This window comes from Leptonychotes weddellii, chromosome 4 (assembly GCF_054177405.1).
Source record: "Leptonychotes weddellii isolate Sample4059 chromosome 4, ASM5417740v2, whole genome shotgun sequence".
Taxonomy (NCBI): Eukaryota; Metazoa; Chordata; class Mammalia; order Carnivora; family Phocidae; genus Leptonychotes; species Leptonychotes weddellii.
In genome coordinates this window covers 102824229-102841780 of record NC_138372.1, presented here as the reverse complement: position 1 = coordinate 102841780, position 17552 = coordinate 102824229, and the positions used below count along the sequence as shown (strand labels likewise).

General features: G+C 39.6%; 1 protein-coding gene across 1 annotated transcript in view; it reads right to left on the bottom strand.

Moving 5' to 3' along the window:
• The window catches only part of RP1 (RP1 axonemal microtubule associated), a 225993-nt gene that overhangs the window by 85309 nt on the left and 123132 nt on the right, over nt 1-17552 (bottom strand). Inside the window, 5 exon segments of the mRNA XM_081817120.1 lie at nt 797-841; nt 1710-1768; nt 11567-11721; nt 14396-14547; nt 16494-16626. Of these exon segments, the coding sequence (XP_081673246.1) occupies nt 797-841; nt 1710-1768; nt 11567-11721; nt 14396-14547; nt 16494-16626 (544 nt within the window).

Genomic DNA, 17552 nt, shown 5'->3' with positions numbered 1-17552 from the left:
TTTATTACTTAGGGGCTTACTGTAAGACAGAACTTTGAGGTCCCTTAAAATTACTAAGGGATTCTAGAACAGTAGTAAAATTACATCCACATTAACAGTCTGACACATGCATAGCTTTTCCCCTACACACAACTAAAAAACAAAAGTAAAATATAAGCCAAAATACAATTTCTAACATAATAAATGCAAATGCTGGTTATCAGAATGGACATACTATTTGCATCTCAGTGGCCATCCTAATCAATACAGGACTTTACGAATATAATAATGTTAGCATTAACCCTTGCCTAGTTTCAAATTGCCACACAGTACAAACATTTTGGGGAACATAAAGGTTTGTTAACTTGGTATGCATATTAGTAATTTCTATTTATCCATCTCATTCAGATCAGCTCTAAAATGTAAATATATTAATAACTATTGCAGGTTGATTTGAAGAATATCTAATTGAAAAAGCTAACCTCAAAAGACTTAAAAAGAAAACTGAGAACCAATATGCAAATTAGTTTTTAAAAAAGGACAATTAATAGAAATTAATCATTTGGAAAATGATTACTTCACCCATGTATTTAAATTATTGAAGGGAAAAAACATTTGGGGCTAAAGTTTCTTATGTTTGTTTCTTTATAAATCAAACCATAATATAATGCCTGTTCCTACACTCATTTTAAATATTTTTGGATCAATAGTTTAAACTCAGTAAGAATATACTAAAAAATGTATAAGGCAGGTAATCTTGAAACAGAAATAGATCATTTCAGATGATTAGAAGATGAAAAGCGGCAACAACATTTACCAGTTGCTTCCTCTTGTATTTTAGGTTGATGATTTATTTGCATTTCTGCAAAAATAAAAGTGAAGTGCAGTTAATAATAGATCTGAGACATTATAAGTGGGAGAGAAAGAAGTGTGAGTTAACTATTTAATGGTAGCATGGGGCACTTGGGTGGCTCAGATGGTTGTGTCTGCCTTTGGTTCAGGTCATGATCTCAGGATCCTGGGATCAAGTCCCACATCAGGCTCCCCGCTCAGTAGGGAATCTGTGTCTTCCTCTGCTCCTCCCCCCCACACTTGTACTCTCTCTCTCAAATAAATAAATAAAATCTTTAAAAAAATACTTTAATGGTAGCAAAGCCTTAGGCTTATTTTTAACCTACAGTAGGGCATATAATGTTGCCAAGACACATCTTTACACCTGCTTTTATTTTCACTGTGAGGAATAATGATAAATCTGATGCAAAGGTTAAACTATCAAAAGGGACATTCTGGGGGCAAATGGCTAATGTTCCATGACACCCAGTTGTATCAAAATCATCTCATAATATTCCATTGTGTGTGTGTGTGTGTGTGTGTGCGTGTATATACCACATCTTCTTTATCTATTCATCAGTTAATGAACACTTGGGCTGTTTCCATAAAGAGAGAGAGAGGGACAAACCAAGAAACAGACTCTTAACTATAGAGAACAAACTGATGGTTACCAGAGAGGTGATGGGTAGGGGGAATGGGTTAAGTAGGTGGGGGTTAAGTAAGTGGTGGGGATTAAGGAGCGCACTTGCTATGATGAGCACCAAGTGATGTATGGAAGTGTTGAATCACTATACTGTACATCTGAAACTAATATTATACTGTATGTTAACTAAACAGAACTTAAATAAAACCTTTAAAAAATCATCTTGTATTCTACTGAAGATTTCATTAATCCTCACCTTGAAGATAAAGTTCCATTTCTGAATGAATTATGCCCTGAGACATAAAGGGAAGCCATCTGAGGAAAAGAGAGAAAAAAGAGAGAAGAAAAAAGAAGAGAAAATTAATTTTTGCTTTTATCAATTTTTACAATAAGCTCAATTCTGCACTAATTTTGAACATTAAAAGGTAACTATAAAAACAGCTTTTTATAAAGTCAAACAATCCAATTTACTGTGAACTCATGATTGTGGTAGGAATGATGTTATAACTCTGGCTTGAATAATAAAACACATAAACTACTAAACCTGCTAACCATCTACCTCTCCAAATTCATCAGTCCTCAGTCACTAACACTCATAAATGTACCTGGGCTTCCAGCAGAGCACTGCCCTACCAAGCTGTAATGAGGCAAGGGCTGGTCTCAGACTTTGAGCCTGATACCTGGGCTAGGCTAGAAAGTGTCACTCACCTGTTGGCACAGAAAAATAAGTTCCCTCATTTTAATACATCCTCTACAGAGGTCTCTACCTTGCTTTCACATAACTTCCTTTAATATCTCTTCCTCAGTGTCTCCAAAATAGTGGTAGTACCTTAAAATTTGATGAAAATATTACCACCTTGGAAAATGTGCTTATGCTAAGTAGTAGCTCATCCTGGCAGTTTCCCTCTAAATCAGCCAAACTTCTGTGTTAGAAGCTCCATGTTGTAGAAAAAGCCAAGGCTGAACTCAGAAAACCAATGTTATCACTTTCAGCTTTGGGATATTACCCTCTTGAAGCTTATTTCCTTGACTAAATTATCTCCTTACAGAGCTGCTGTAAAGTTGAAATGAATAGTCACATGGTACATAAATGTTATTATTATATCACAATAAACAGTTACTGTTATCCCATATTCAAACACACTTCCATTCCTTCTATCCATCCATCCATCCATCCATCCATCCATCCATATATTCAATAAACATTTAGAAAATGCCTTCTGTGTGCCAGGCCCTTTGCTAAGTGCTGGGGATTCGGAAAGAACAGTAGAGACCAGGAACCTGAGCTGAAGGAGCTTTCAGTGTAAAATGCGGAAATAGATGTGTAAAGGTATAAATGTACAGAGTCGTAGGTGATGTAAGAAATATTTACAGATATTGCAGGAACAGAAAGGAGACTGACCAACTCTGAATGGCAAGAATGAGGAAGTACAAAGGAATAAAGAACAAACAAATGTCAACAAAGAGGTGACACTTAATCCGAAGTTTGGGCAGTAGGTAAGATGTCTGTTAGGCAAACGAGAGATGGGAAGGGCATCACAGGGAGAAAAAATAGCATTGGTAAGAGTACAGAGACGAGGTTCTACATGGATGAAGCACAGGAGGCTGCTGGGAAAGACTTGGGGGCAGGGTGGGGGACCCTGAGAGGAAGGACACTGAAGGGGAGGTCACTGGATCTGAGAATGTCAAGTGACTCAGGTGGAGCTATGGGATTTACTCCACCACAATAGCCTTGGAATCACCAGATGATGCTAATAGGTGAGGTATAAAGGTGAACTATGTCAGCTCATGCTGTTCTGCTCAGCTCTCAGGACAGTTCATCTCTCTATTTTTCAAAAGCTTTGAGAGATCCCATTTCCTTCTAACCACTTCTGCCCGTGCTTTGCAAGTGTGCTATAGACAGGGAGGCCTTGAACAGTAAGGTTTGTACCAGAGGACCTGCCTCTTGTCCTAGCTGATTGGGGCAGATATGGACACCTGATCTACACTTGGTCAATCAGTCTTAATATCTTTACATAGAGATATAGAAACTGTGATCAGATGGCACTGCTCATGGAGATTTCACAGTACCTCTATTGTTAAGGCCAGGTGATATTTTGGAGTGCAAAGCTAGCTGCAAGCCAAAGATATGGGAGAGAAAAGCCTGTGTACAAAGAGAAGCAGCTGTTGTACAGAGAGAAGAATAGAGATTTTCAATGAAGAGACACCTTCAAAATCCAAAGAGAGTGACTGGCTTTCTGATGACTCTCTAGTTTATAATGTCTAGCTTTATTTCTTAAAGCTGGGTTCTATAAGAGTCACCTTCAAAGTTGCCCTTTTAACATTAATCTTAGTGAATTCCTCATCCTTGCAAACAAACCAGAGTTTATTGACTGAACAACTGAAATTTTAAAAATCATACTCTCATCTTGTCTTTTGTTTAGTCCGTTTATGGAAGGTCCCTTCTATGGTTTCTCTTTTTTTAGAAGATACTGGATTAATGCAGGGCTGTGGCCCTGAAAGCCACTGAGACTTCTGAGTACTGGATACCTACTAAAAATAACTCCCTCTAAATTGCTCCAGGTTCAGATTTCTTAATGTGGAATCATCAAGACAAGTTGATAAACTCTCAATTCCAGAGTGGTCATAATTTCTATGAATTTTTTTTAAAATAGTTTTATAGTGCCATTACATATTTATTCATGAACCATTTCTAATTAATAGAACAGGATAGATCTTAGTTGCTGCAGATGATAGTTATTTGCAGCACACACATATTTTCTGCTGTATATATGCCTCTACCTACCTGCCTAGACCTGTATCCACCCCCATCCTTTAATTTCTATCCCAGAATGAGCTGCAAAAAAAAAAAAAAAAAAAAACTGAGAGAATCAGCCAAGACTAGTTGTTGAAGATTGGGAACCATTGTTTTACGTGAGGACATGAAAATTCCCCCAGATCCAGCGAACAGATGAAAAGAATTGGAGCAGTATGGCTTGAGAGGAGCATGGTGATATTAAAGAAACAGAATAAAAAGTAAGCAGGAGGAGCCTGCTTGCCTAAGATCACCATACACATTATGCAGTCACCAGCAGAAACATTCTTCAAAACCCCAGGTCAAGAGGGGGTTCCCTTTCACTGGGCTAACTAGGAAACACAAACACAGAAACAAAATAAATTTGCTCTAGTCTTTTAAGGTTAAAGTAGACAACCATGGAATGCATTTGAGTGACTTTGCCCTCGAATATATGGGCTGTTTTTGGTGGGGAAGGGGCCTAAGAAGGTGACACTCTTTATTAGTCTTTCCTTCCCTCCCTTCCTCTCCCCTTCCCTTGCTCCCATTCCTGTCTTCCTTCCTTCCTTCCTTCCTTCCTTCCTTCCTTCCTTCCTTCCTTCCTTCCTTCCTTCTTTAAGTATTGGCCAAGTCTGTACTTGGAATAAGAAACCATGTTGGACAATAAAAACAAATGTATGAGACCCTACCCTTAAGAAGTTTATCATCTAGCACATGAGACAAACACATTCATAAACAATGACAGTGGATGACATGGTGTGGTGAGTAGCATATAGAGGTCTAAGTAAAGCACTAGAGAATTTTATTTTTTTTTAAGATTTTTTATTTACTCATTTGAGACACAGAGATACAGAGAGAGAGAGAGCATGAGTGGGGGGAAGGCAGAGGGAGAGGGAGAAGCAGGCTCCCCCCTGAGCCAGGAGTCTGATGTGGGGCTCAATCCCAGGACCCTGGAATCATGAGCCGAAGGCAGACGCTTAACCATCTGAGCCACCCAGGCACCCAGCACTAGAGAATTTTAAAGAAAGTAAACTCACTTCTGGTTGGGCAAGCAGAGAAAGCTTCATGGCATGGATAGCATTTTATCCTGGGCCTTGAAGGCTAAGGATTTCACTAAGCAGAGGAAAGAATAAAATGCTGAGACATGTGAGGTAAGAGAGTATTAATGTTCCTGAAGAATGTCTAGGGAAGGGAGCAAAACATACTTTGTTAGGGAGAATTGGAAGAGAAGCCTAAAAGATTGACGGGGAGACAGGAGGGGTCAACTCATTTTGCATCTGGCACCACAAACTAAGACCTTACACATAGTGGGCCTGGTTGTGACACTTCCCTTGTCCACTGTGGTTATGCAAAAGAAGGGTGCTGTTTCAGCTGGGCTGCACTGGTTCCTTTCCTGACCCTCTCCACAAATTAAGTCCTGCTCTGTATATGACTTAGTTTACGGTTTATTCACAAATTTGCCAAATTTAGCACACACTTCCTGAGCACCTACAACATTTTACGATCAGTTTGTCCTATGGATACTGAAGGTCTTGATTTCCACTTTCTAGGGGCATGGACCTTCACATGTGATTTCCTTGGAACGAACACCAGAGCTGGCGTGAAGCAGTTAAGTAAGGAAAATGCTTTGTGAATGAGAACAATGGAACGGTGGAGAGGTGATCATTAGCCTTGCTTCTGTTTAAGAATCTCTTGCATCAAAGGCAGCCCTGCCAGTGCCTGAAGCCACAGAGAGGAAACCATAGAAAATGCACCCCTCTCTGCCAGACAGTGAAGGCAGAAAAGTCCCTGTTGTGGCTGATCCGCCAGTAAACTTCAGCTTTTCAAGACTGAGATATCCTGAGACAAATAAACCATTTATTGGCATAAAAACCAGTGGAATATTAGACTTTCTTTTTAACTCCTGTGTTCATTCTAAGAATCCCCCACTCTTTGGTATTGTATTAATACTTCAAATTAATATTAAGTGATAATTTTGTTTATACATGTCTTAGTGAGACTAAGACATATTTAAACCTTTTAGATTCCATGTTCTAATTCCAAATCTTCATTTAATGTGATTTCCCTTAGGGCTTATGGTGTCTCCATTAATATATGCCCTTTGGTTCAGTTGAATACACATGTAATTTTAAGCTGTATTATTTTACTGTGGGATACATGGTAGGGGTTGAAAGTAGAAATATAAGACATCAGCCTGACCTTGAGGAACGTCTTGTGAGAGCTGGGAAAAGTTGGAGAGACATAAACACATAAATACAATTACAGGTAATAAGTGCTGAGTTAACATTGTGTGCTTTGGTAAAGGTATGGAAGGGACAGTTGGCCCAACCTGAAGGTTTAGGAATGCCTCCCTAGCAGAGGGGACACAACCTCTTGTTAATTCACCAGTCAGCAGAGTGAGAGCCCACCAGACTCTAGGCACCAGGAGAGGATCAGGAGTTGGGCTAACTCCGACAGGACAGCACCAGCGGAAAGGAGCACTGAGGGCTAACCGGGAGCAGAGAAGAGCCAAGTCTACCCCAGTCTGTGCAAGGCTGGCGTCAGCTGCCAGTGGGGCTATCTCAAGGGTATGAGGAAGGCCTCTTACCTGCTCTGTTCAAATGCCTGCCTCACATGCCTATGGGGCTCACACTTATTTTAATGGAGCAACAGACCCTCTTTTCAACAATTAGTAAGAAGATGTTGGAGATTATGAAATGGTGAGCATGGACCTTGAGTGGAGGTGGCATTCCATGTGTAAAAAGTACCCAGGATTTGCTGACAGTCTATTCTATCCAAAGTGGAGACTTTTAAAAGTGTTTGTTCTTCCACTTTTACACAAAAGAAATGATCTCAACCTTTCTCAAAAAAAAAATAAAATAAAATAAAGATTATTGAATAGAAATGAGGCTGGAACAGTTTAAAAGTATTAGTTGCAATATCAACTCTAAGGAACGCTGTGCAGCGTCTTGTCCTTCTTCCCTAGGATAATATGCTTCAGGGTCACTCCACCTATCTGACCATGGTTTGGTTTTGAGAGGACAAAGCAGGTCATGCTGTTCTGCTTTGACAAGTCAAGTTAGATAGTTTTTTAAAACATCATTTATTTGTATTTAACTTTTCAATTTCTCATCCATAAATCACCTTCTATTTAGAAGTCCCCTTAGGTGGATCTTTATTTCAAATAAGCTGCTCCCACAAGCTAATGCCAATTTCAATTCCCAAACCAGTTAGGAATAATGGAAGGCAACACGGAGAGATTCCTGGCCCTCCTTGTCCTCAGGCTGAAGAACTTTGCTATTAATTGTCTGCGAATCTAGACCCCCCTGGGTCATATGGGTTAACAAATATATTCATAAATGACACTGTGTCTTCTAAAAGGTAGATACTAACTTTTTTCCAGTGATTTCATTATTAAAAGTCTACACACATGCACATATATATACACACACATGTACACAACATGTACAAGTTTGGTAATATACAGAAAAGTCTAGAAATCTCTAATTTAATGCTAATAAACCCTGCAGTGGCTAGTACATTGTGAGATCCCCTCAAATAGTGTACTGGATTAAATAGTGTCCCCCAAATATTCATGTTCAAACAGAACTTCAGAATGTGACCTATTTGAAAACAGGCTCTTTGCAGATGTAAAGTGGAGTGAGCCCTAGTCTAATGACCAGTGTCCGTATAAGAAGAGGAGAAGTGACACAGAGACACATACATAAAGGAAAAGCACAGCCATGTGACAGCAGAGGCAAACACTGGAGTGATGCAGCTGTACACCAAAGCACACCCAAGACTGCAGGCAACCACCCAGCCACCAGATGCACTAGAAGAGACAGGGAAAGATCGTTCCCCAGAGACTTGAGAGGGAGCCTGACCTTGCTGATACCAGAGTTTCAGACTTCTGGCCTCCGGGACTATGAGAGAATAAGTTTCTCTTGTTTTAAGCTACCAAACTCATGGTGATTTGTTATGGCAGTCGTAGGAAACTAATACAAAGAGTAAATAAGAATATTTACTTCATTTCATGGTCAGGGGAATGCTTGTCTGCTTTAAATACAAATTTTGCTTGCTCCAAACCTCAAATAGCCAAACTTTATGTGTAAGTGGTAGAAATTCAGTGGTGTGTACTCTATCTACATTAAATGTACAAAAAGTAGAAAAATAAAATCTTCAGGTATAGAAATAAAATAAAACCATAAGGATGTGGGTGTTGAAGAGGAGAAAAGAAAAAAAAAGAAAAGGAGATGCGGATCCTCACGGGAAGCATCTGTGATCACAAAAGCATCTTCTTCCTGTAGCTGTGCTTTATATTTCACTTTTTCCCGCTTAACTTATAAAAGGAATGAACACTTGGTGGTCTTTTTCTCTGTCCTAATTCAGCTGTGCTGTAAATTCTTGCCCCATAAGGAAGCATCAAGGAGCATACTGAGATTTTCTTTCCTTTTCCCCTGTGATGTATATACTTGAGCATTTCTGCTGCCTACACCCCCGAACTCATTAGCCGTCATAAATGCACCCAGCACCCCACCTTGGCCAGCTCCCTGTCAGGTCTGAGAAGAGGATAGGCAGTCCAGAAAGAGGTCTGTCCGGCTCCTATGTGCAGCGTGGGTCTCCTTTCCTATCAGAGGGGCCATCCAGACTCACACCTGCCTTACAGTAAGTTGTCCTTGCCCTTTCACATGCAGAGAGAAGGCGCTCATAGCACAGAAGCAACCACCAACAGCTTCTGAGTGGTCTTCTATTGTAGAAAGGAACCTGCTGTGCCCGAGTTCTATTCCTGGGGCCACTACTCTTCTGCTTCTTTAAGAGCTAAAAAGGCAGGATCTGCCTTATCTCTTCAGACCCACGGATAGGAAGGAATGATTTTTGCAACTTACTTTCCTCATCAGGGTATTGTGTGAATGAGTATTGGCTCCCATTGCTTCAGGACCTATTACTATGTGCAGAACATCAAATATTAACATTCACTATGTCAGGACAGTGCATATCTATTATATTACCTTTGGTCACTTAACGTATTTTGTAATCAAAATTTTTCAGCTCTTCTGATGTAAGGAATAAAATACAGCCTCCCCTCTGCCCCAAAGATGGGTGTGTGCTGTGGGTGGGAGAGGCTGGGAGGGGATGCCCAGTCCTCTTCATCACGACTTGTCACTTAGCCAGTGGGGGGTTCTGTGTTATGCTAAGTTCAGAGAAAGCACTAGGAGAAGGAAAAATATTTCCAGCTGGGCCAATTAGCTCATGCTAGCGGCAGAATTTGAATGGGAACTTAAAGGAAGAGGAAGAACAGTAGAGTAAGGAAGGGCATTCTTGAGTGAAGAATAGCACAGTCCAAGGGACAGAAGCAAATGGAACAGAACTTGTTCTGGCAATAATAGATGGTCTAGGGCGCCTGGGTGGCTCAGTTGGTTAAGCGACTGCCTTCGGCTCAGGTCATGATCCTGGAGTCCCAGCATCGAGTCCTGCATGGGGCTCCCTGCTCAGCAGGGAGTCTGCTTCTCCCTCTGACCCTCTCCCCTCTCATGTGCTCTTTCTCTCTCTCAAATAAATAAATAAAATCTTTAAAAAAAAATAATAGATGGTCTAATTTCACTAAGATCTTGCAAGAGGACAATTAAAAAACAAATTGGAAGGGGGTAATGGAGTCAAATTCTTCAATGGAAAGATCATATATTGTTTTTGGTTTATGGTATTCAACAGAGATTAATGAAGATTTTTGAACAGGGAAAAGATGCAATTAAAATACTGCCTTAGGAATAAGGGAACAATGTTTTCCCCATATTTTTTTCTTGAAAAAATTTAGGACAAAACTATACAACAAAATACTAAGGAATTTATTCTTCAAAAAGAGCAAAAGAAAAATGAAAGAAAAGATAAGCTAAAGTCAGAATGATGTTTGTAAATGTCAAGAGTCAGATTAGCTAGATGCTGCCCTCTTAGCACAGAGTCAAATTAGCTAGAAAGTGGTGAGCAGGGAGGACCGGAGAAGGAGGAATCCAGACAGTCCAGAGACTACCGCAGTAATCTGGTAGAGAACACAACTGGAGTAGAGGGAGTGAGAACAGAAAAGAAGGGATGAGTTAAACAGGTACTCTGAGAAGGAATTGACTCAATTTAAGATCTCAAAAGGTAGAAAAGAGGGAGAGCCTACTGTGGTTCCCACTGCTCCTTCTCCATTAGGGTCACCCCCAGTCATCCCTGGCCAGTGGTTTTTAGTGCCATGCATTTAGGATTTTTACTTGAATTGGTTCATTATTTTCTGTTCTACTTTTTGCTTAGTAATTAAAGATGTAATTGTTTTGACATCTCCAAATCTGTATGCCTGCATTTTCCAGTGTCATTTTTGTCTATATTTTTTTTTTGCCTTATTTCCTATTGATTATCTATTTGGAAAGAAGGCTGAAGGGTCCCAACATTGAGGATTCAAAATTTCAAAATAGAGCCTCAAGTTTATTACTCCATGTCCACAATAGATTGGGTTTTTGTGTAGAACCCTGCTCTAATTCAATCCCATTCATGGGTCTGAATCATTTTCCCTGGGGTGAGAACCAAGCAACAATAAGCATCAATGCCTAGCTGGCAAAAGCTGGGAGCTTCTTTGAGAGAGGACTCAGCAAAGGTCTAGAGAGCAAGGCTTAAACCTGGAGGCAATAGGGCCAAGTCAGAAATGGTTGCCAAAGGATAGGGAGGATAAGACTGATGGTGTTTAAGAGTACAAACTTGCAAGGAGTAGTAAATAGTCCATGGACATCTAATGCACAGTGTAATGAATATACTGTACTATAATTATAATTATATAATGTGTAAATATTGCTACAAAGGCAATGATATTATAAGATATGAATGTATCAAAATAACACATTGTATACCTTAAATTTACACAATGTTGTATGTCATGGAGTTCAAGGGAAAGCCTAAGTTACCTAGATTTTAACCTTTGTCTTTCTTGGGTTCTATTCTGAGAGTTCTCGCTAAAATTCTTCTTGCTTAATTCCCTTATGAAATTGTTATAACTATAACTGTTATAATTATAACTATAATTTTAAGTAATGTAAAGAAACCAACATTTAAACAAATATTCCCATGACTGATGTAAAATTCTCCAGTATTAAACATCTGATCCTTTTGTGACATATAGCACATTGAAATAATAAGAAATTGTAAGATAAGATTCCTTTACAATGTTTAGCAATAGATTATTTATTCAAGCAATCAATGAGTGAAGATGATGTGGAATACTGAATAAATGACACAAAAACACACATGCACCTAAAATACACAGACACTCACACACACCCAGCATTATCCACATTGCAACACAGTCTTTGAAGTACTACAGGGACCAGTACTACCTTTCACAGGTGAAGACGGACTCAGTTGCAGTGCCAGGTTCTCTGACCACGACCTTCTCACAATACCAGTACTGGGATTCCTCACTGGCCTCGCAGCGCAACAGCACCTTCTGCAGTTTTCCAAGTGACACTGCTTCCACTTGAAATGTATCGGTCTGGTGCAGGAGACAGAGACAAACCCCACAGAAATAACAGGAGTCCAGCGCATGACAAATGCAGGCAATAATAATAGCCCAATACTTTAAAAGAGATAACGTTACTACAGTTAGCATCAAAAGGGGTAAGAAGGAAAGAAAAATAAGCAAATTACTTTGATCTATTCAAAATACATCTCTGTGCTCTTTTCTCTTGGAGTTTTATTTTCTCCGTTTATAACAGTATCCAGTGTAAGAAATAAACCCTAATACAAAGACTTCCAGTTTGTGGCTTTTCTCTCACTCAGATTCCTGCTCCTGTGACAAAGTTTAGTAGGTGGACAGGTTGAAAACCATGAGCCCTAATATGCAAAATATTTAGTTTCCATGGATATTGATATATTTTGAGGCATGTAGGAACAAATTTTTCCTTCTTTCCTCCCTCCTTCCCTCCTTCCTTCCTTTCTCCTATGCTTCAGGAATACACACCACCTGCTGTAGCAGATGTGCTTGATGCCCCACCCCTGTCTTCTAGGTCCCTTTCAGAGTTCACCTCCTGCTTTTGTAGATAATTTAGGCATGCTGAAGGCTTTCTGTCTCAACCCTCTAGGTCTCACTGCCTCTTTGTCTGAGGGCTTCCCTCTTGTGGGAGAGTTTTGAGGGGTGTTCTGCTGGGTTTCTTAAGGTTCCTAGCAAGAAGGAGTTCCAGCTCCTTAATGTCCCTATATTGCTTTTCTCCCTTTCCTGACTCATTTTCCCAACTCCTTCACTCCAAAGGTAGTTACTGGGATCAACTCCCAAATAAATTACTTGTATCCCGGTCTTTGTCTTATGGTCTGCTTTGAAGCAAATCCAAACTACGATACTTCAAGGTCCAGAAAGATTGCCTAAATCAGCTTCCTGGTTACTTCTTATTTCTTCAAGTAACCTTAGTTTGGAAAATAGAATTAAATTAGGTCTATTACATATGATACTGCATTTTGATTATACCACTGGACACTCTGTAGAGAAAAATGGCAATAAAAGCTGAATCAGTGGTTAAGGATGTGAGCTGTGGCTGGTGTAAAATCATTCTGGTAATAAACTAAAAGGTTGTTATCACAGTTTCTCAACTGCAAAACTCTTGAAATCATTTTGCATTCCCATTATATTCCATGCATTGAGGAAAATAATAGAAAAATCTGAAATGAGCCAGGGAAGAAAAATACTTTTGTATCTCTGATTCTGAACCTCAAAACATACCAGTAAACCCACATTTTTACTTCTGTCTATACATTGATTGCAATTATACCTCCTGCCCAATTTAATTTCATCTATAATGCACCCTCCCCATTCTCTGGTAAATACTATACACCGTAATGAACTGAAGATTAACCATGAAGATGACTTGTGAAATCTTAGCATGTAACCTCACATGATGCTACACACCAATAGACCAACTAGCAGACAACCAGCAAAGACGGAGCCTCCACCATCAGATATATCATAAAATGTCAGGGTGAATGAATCTGGGACTGAAGGAAAGCTAGGAGGATTCCTTAGGGGATAACATCACTGATCACTTGGTGTAATAATAGTAATAAGATTATGACATATAAAACTCACTCAAAATTTCTACTCAAAATTAATTCACTTGTGATGACAAAAACTAGGCACAATTTTGCTTATTCCCTTATCCAAAGCAGACCCAGCTTTCTTCTTCATTCTGATGAAAGCATCTATGTAATCTGCTGTGACAATACAAGCTTAGGTGGTCTTTAAGATCTGTCTCAAAATAATTCATGAACTCCAACTACAAGAAAATTTGAGAAATAGCACTCCCAAACTGGTTTGAGAGCTTTCTTTCTTAAAAATATATCCTAGGGTTACATAATCCTTATTTTTAGTTACAGACCCCAAATAGTATTTTCTTTCTATATATAACAAAATAACATTAAAAATTAACTGGGTTGGGTGCCTGGACAGCTCAGTTGGTTAAGCGACTGCCTTCGGCTTAGGTCATGATCCTGGAGTCCCGGGATCGAGTCCCCCATCGGGCTCCCTGCTCAGCGGGGAATCTGCTTCTCCCTCTGACCCTCCTCCCTCTCATGCTCTCTGTCTCTCAAATAAATAAATAAAATCTTAAAAAAAAATTAACTGGGTTGATCATATATCTCACTGCCACTCCTCAAACATCTAATATATAGAAGACTCATGCATACACACACACACACACACACACACACACACACAGGACAAAAGAGGAATAATGAAGGGCTTAAGGTGTGAAAATAATTTAGTTGGTTCCATTCAAGACGTTTTAAAGAAAGGCTACTGTGTTCCTATGTGAAATATACTATAATGGCCCTTCTATGACCTGACCTTTTAGAATAATACTTTGTACTTTTCAGTCCTAACAGGGTATGTTCATATATATTTTTCCCTGATATCATCTCATTTTTTTATTATACTATCACTAATTTTTAATGTAATTTTTATTTGTTCTATTATTCACTGCTAGTAGAGTGTGTCCCATTTTTCTTTCAAGAACTTCTAAAACAAAGGATATTAGGAAGTCTGGTCAGGAAATCCTGTGTTAAAGATGTCCTAAAACGAAAACTTGAAGGCTGTCAAGCACTTTTCAGTTTTCAATTAGAAGTGTTCACCTTCAGGGTAATTGCTAAACACAGTGGGAAGGTTATTTGTGTGGACTCACCTGTCCTCTTCGAAATTTTACTGGCATGTTAGATTTGTCCAGCAGTCTAAGACCAGAGTCTCCCCTCTCTCCACAGAGACACAGGGAAACTTCAGACTCTGTTTCTGCTCGCTTCAATTGCCCAGTATGGACATCAACATGGTATCTCACTACTGGCAAAGCAAAGGGCAGAGAAACAAAAGAAAATTCATTACCTGGGAATTCGTACAAACAGAATCCAGATCCATGGGTTAAGCTACAGTAAAAAGCAGTTTATGAGAATTCCTCTAATCTGGACTTTCTATAACTATTGAGAGATTTTTAACTTTTTTTTTTTATTATTAACTTTAATTGTGAATGGGCATTTTTATACCATGAACTAGTGCCTTGAAGACTTGTAGCTTTTTCAAAAAGAGGAATAGAAGAATTTTTTAAAAGGTTATTTTTAACCTGGGCTCCTGGGTGGCACAGTTGGTTAACTGACTCTTGATTTTGCCTCAGAATGTGATCTCAGGGTGTTGAGATGGAGCCCCATGTTGAGCTCCACACTCAGCACAGAGTCTGCTTAACACTCTCTCTCTCTCTCTGCCCCCTCCCCTGCTCTTTCTCCCTCTCTCTCTGTCTCTCAAATAAATAAATAAATCTTTTTTTTTATGTTCTGTTAGTCACCATACAATATATCATTAGTTTTTGATGTAGTGTTCCATGATTCATTGTTTGTGTATAACACCCAGTGCTCCATGCAATATGTGCCCTCCTTAATACCCATCACCGGGCTAAACCATCCCCCACACCCTCCCCTCTAAAACCTTCAGATTGTTTCTCGGAGTCCATAATCTCTCATGGTTCATCTCCTCCTCTGATTTCCCCCTCTTCATTTTTCCCTTCCGTCTCCTAATGTCCTCCATGCTATTCCTTATGTTCCACAAATAAGTGAAACCATATGATAATTGACTTCCTCTGCTTGACTTATTTCACTTAGCATAATCTCCTCCAGTCCCATCCATGTTGATGTAAAAGTTGGGCATTCATCCTTTCTGATGGCTGAGTAATATTCCATTGTATAAATGGACCACATCTTCTTTATCCATTTGTCTATTGAAGGGCATCTCCGCTCTTTCCAGTTTGGCTATTGTGGACATTGCTGCTGTGAACATTGGGGTGCATGTGGCCCTTCTTTTCACTACATCTGTATTTTTGGGTTAAATGCCCAGGAGTGCAATTGCTGAGTCATAGCTCTATTTTTAATTTTTTGAGGCACCTCCACACTGTTTTCCAAAGTGGCTGTACCAACTTGCATTCCCACCAACAGTATAAGAGGGTTCCCCTTTCTCCAAACCTCTCCAACATTTGCTGTTTTCTGCCTTGTTAATTTTTGCCATTCTAACTGGTATAAGGTGGTATCTCAAATAAATCTTTAAAAAAAAAAGCCTGTTCTATGTATGACATAGGAGGACATTCCATGCTTAGTATTTTAGTGGCAAGGGTGGCAATGTTATTGTACATAAAATGCTTAAAGTTTAAACTGATGTAAGTGTTAATGAGGAAATACATCCAAAATGAGGTGATGGCATGAGGTGGCCAACTGGCCCCAGGCAGAGCCAGATGAGGCCCAGACCTGACATTATGTCTTTCTCATAGCCTCAGCCCCTGAGACTATAGCTGAACTGTAGCTGAACCATAGGAACCTCTTTGAGATTACACTTAATCCCAGCTCCACCAGTGAACCATGCTGTGAAACAGAACAAGTCACTTCTCAATGGGTAAACAACCCTCTTAGAAGTAGAAAAAATAGGGGCGCCTGGGCAGCTCAGGCAGTTAGGCATCTGCCTTCAGCTCAGGTCATGATCCCAGGGTCCTGAGATGAGAGATCGAGCCCCAAGTCCAGCTCTCTGCTCAGTGGGGAATCTGATTCTCCCTCTGCCCCTCCCCCTCCCTGCTCAGGCGTGTGCGTGCTCTCTCTTTCTCTCTAATAAATAAATAAAATCTTTAAAAAATGAATAAATAATAAAAAAGAAGTAGAAAAAATATTCTGTAACTAAATAGTTCAGGAGTAAATTTAAGCAACTATAAAACAATTTGTGTACACAATATATGGTACTAAAAATTAATAACACACATGGAAAAATGGCTTGTCCTTGTTGTACTACAGGAAGCTCACAGATAACATCCCCCTCAGCTTGCATTTGAAAGAACCATGCATTTGCTGCAAAATCTAGGGTCTTCTTGCTCTTCATGTGTTGGATGGTCACCTGGATTTAGAAGAAACAGTGACCAAATTGTGTGATTTCCAATTCTCATAGAACTTCAAAATGCACCCCAGGAATTGCTAAAACGTACTTCATACTCTGACATTTGTTGGTAGTAGTAGTAGTAGTAGTAGTAGTAGGGGCTGTTGCTTATTATTTGACAGTTATTATGCTAAGTGATTTGTTTTATTTTTTATTTATATTTTTTTAAAGATTTTATTTATTTGACAGAGAGAGCACAAGCAGAAGGAGAGAGGGAGAAGCAGACTCCCTGCTGGGCAAGGAGCCCGATGTGGGACTCAATCCCAGGACCCTGGGATCATGTCCCGGGCCAAAGGCAGCCGCTTAACCGACTGAGCCACCCAGGCATCCCTAAGTGATTTGTTTTAATTAACTCTTTTAACCATCACCAATTAGATTGTAAAAATTCTTATAATTTTATAGATAAGAAAATGGACTCTTGGAGATTTAAAATGGAATCCATCTGATTCAAAGCTCTCAATTTCACTGTAGCAGTTGCTAAAGAAGCAATCTATAGGAAGAGCTCCAAAAGAGATTTTGCGTTCATTTTAGTCACCAAAGCAGGCACACCCCAGAATTTTGAAAAACTGCTAATGTTTTTTAAATGCATTTCAATAGCCGTAGGCTGTGACTAGCCCTCAGCTGCCACAGTCAAAGTGCCTCACTTCCCAGCAGGCAGCGGCGAGCTGCCTCTGCCTCCCAGCCTGGTGAACTCTCAACAAACTCCTCACTGCCTCTTGCTCTTTGGTGGCCATTTCACAAGAAGGTTCTCTTTTTTTTTTTTTTTTCACAAAGATGTTGACTTTATTGCAGGAACTCTTAGCTTGTGGCTGAGGCACTGTTAAAAACTATTGAAATTCCATACATAAAACCATACTCCTAGTTTCCCCAACACATTCAAATATTTT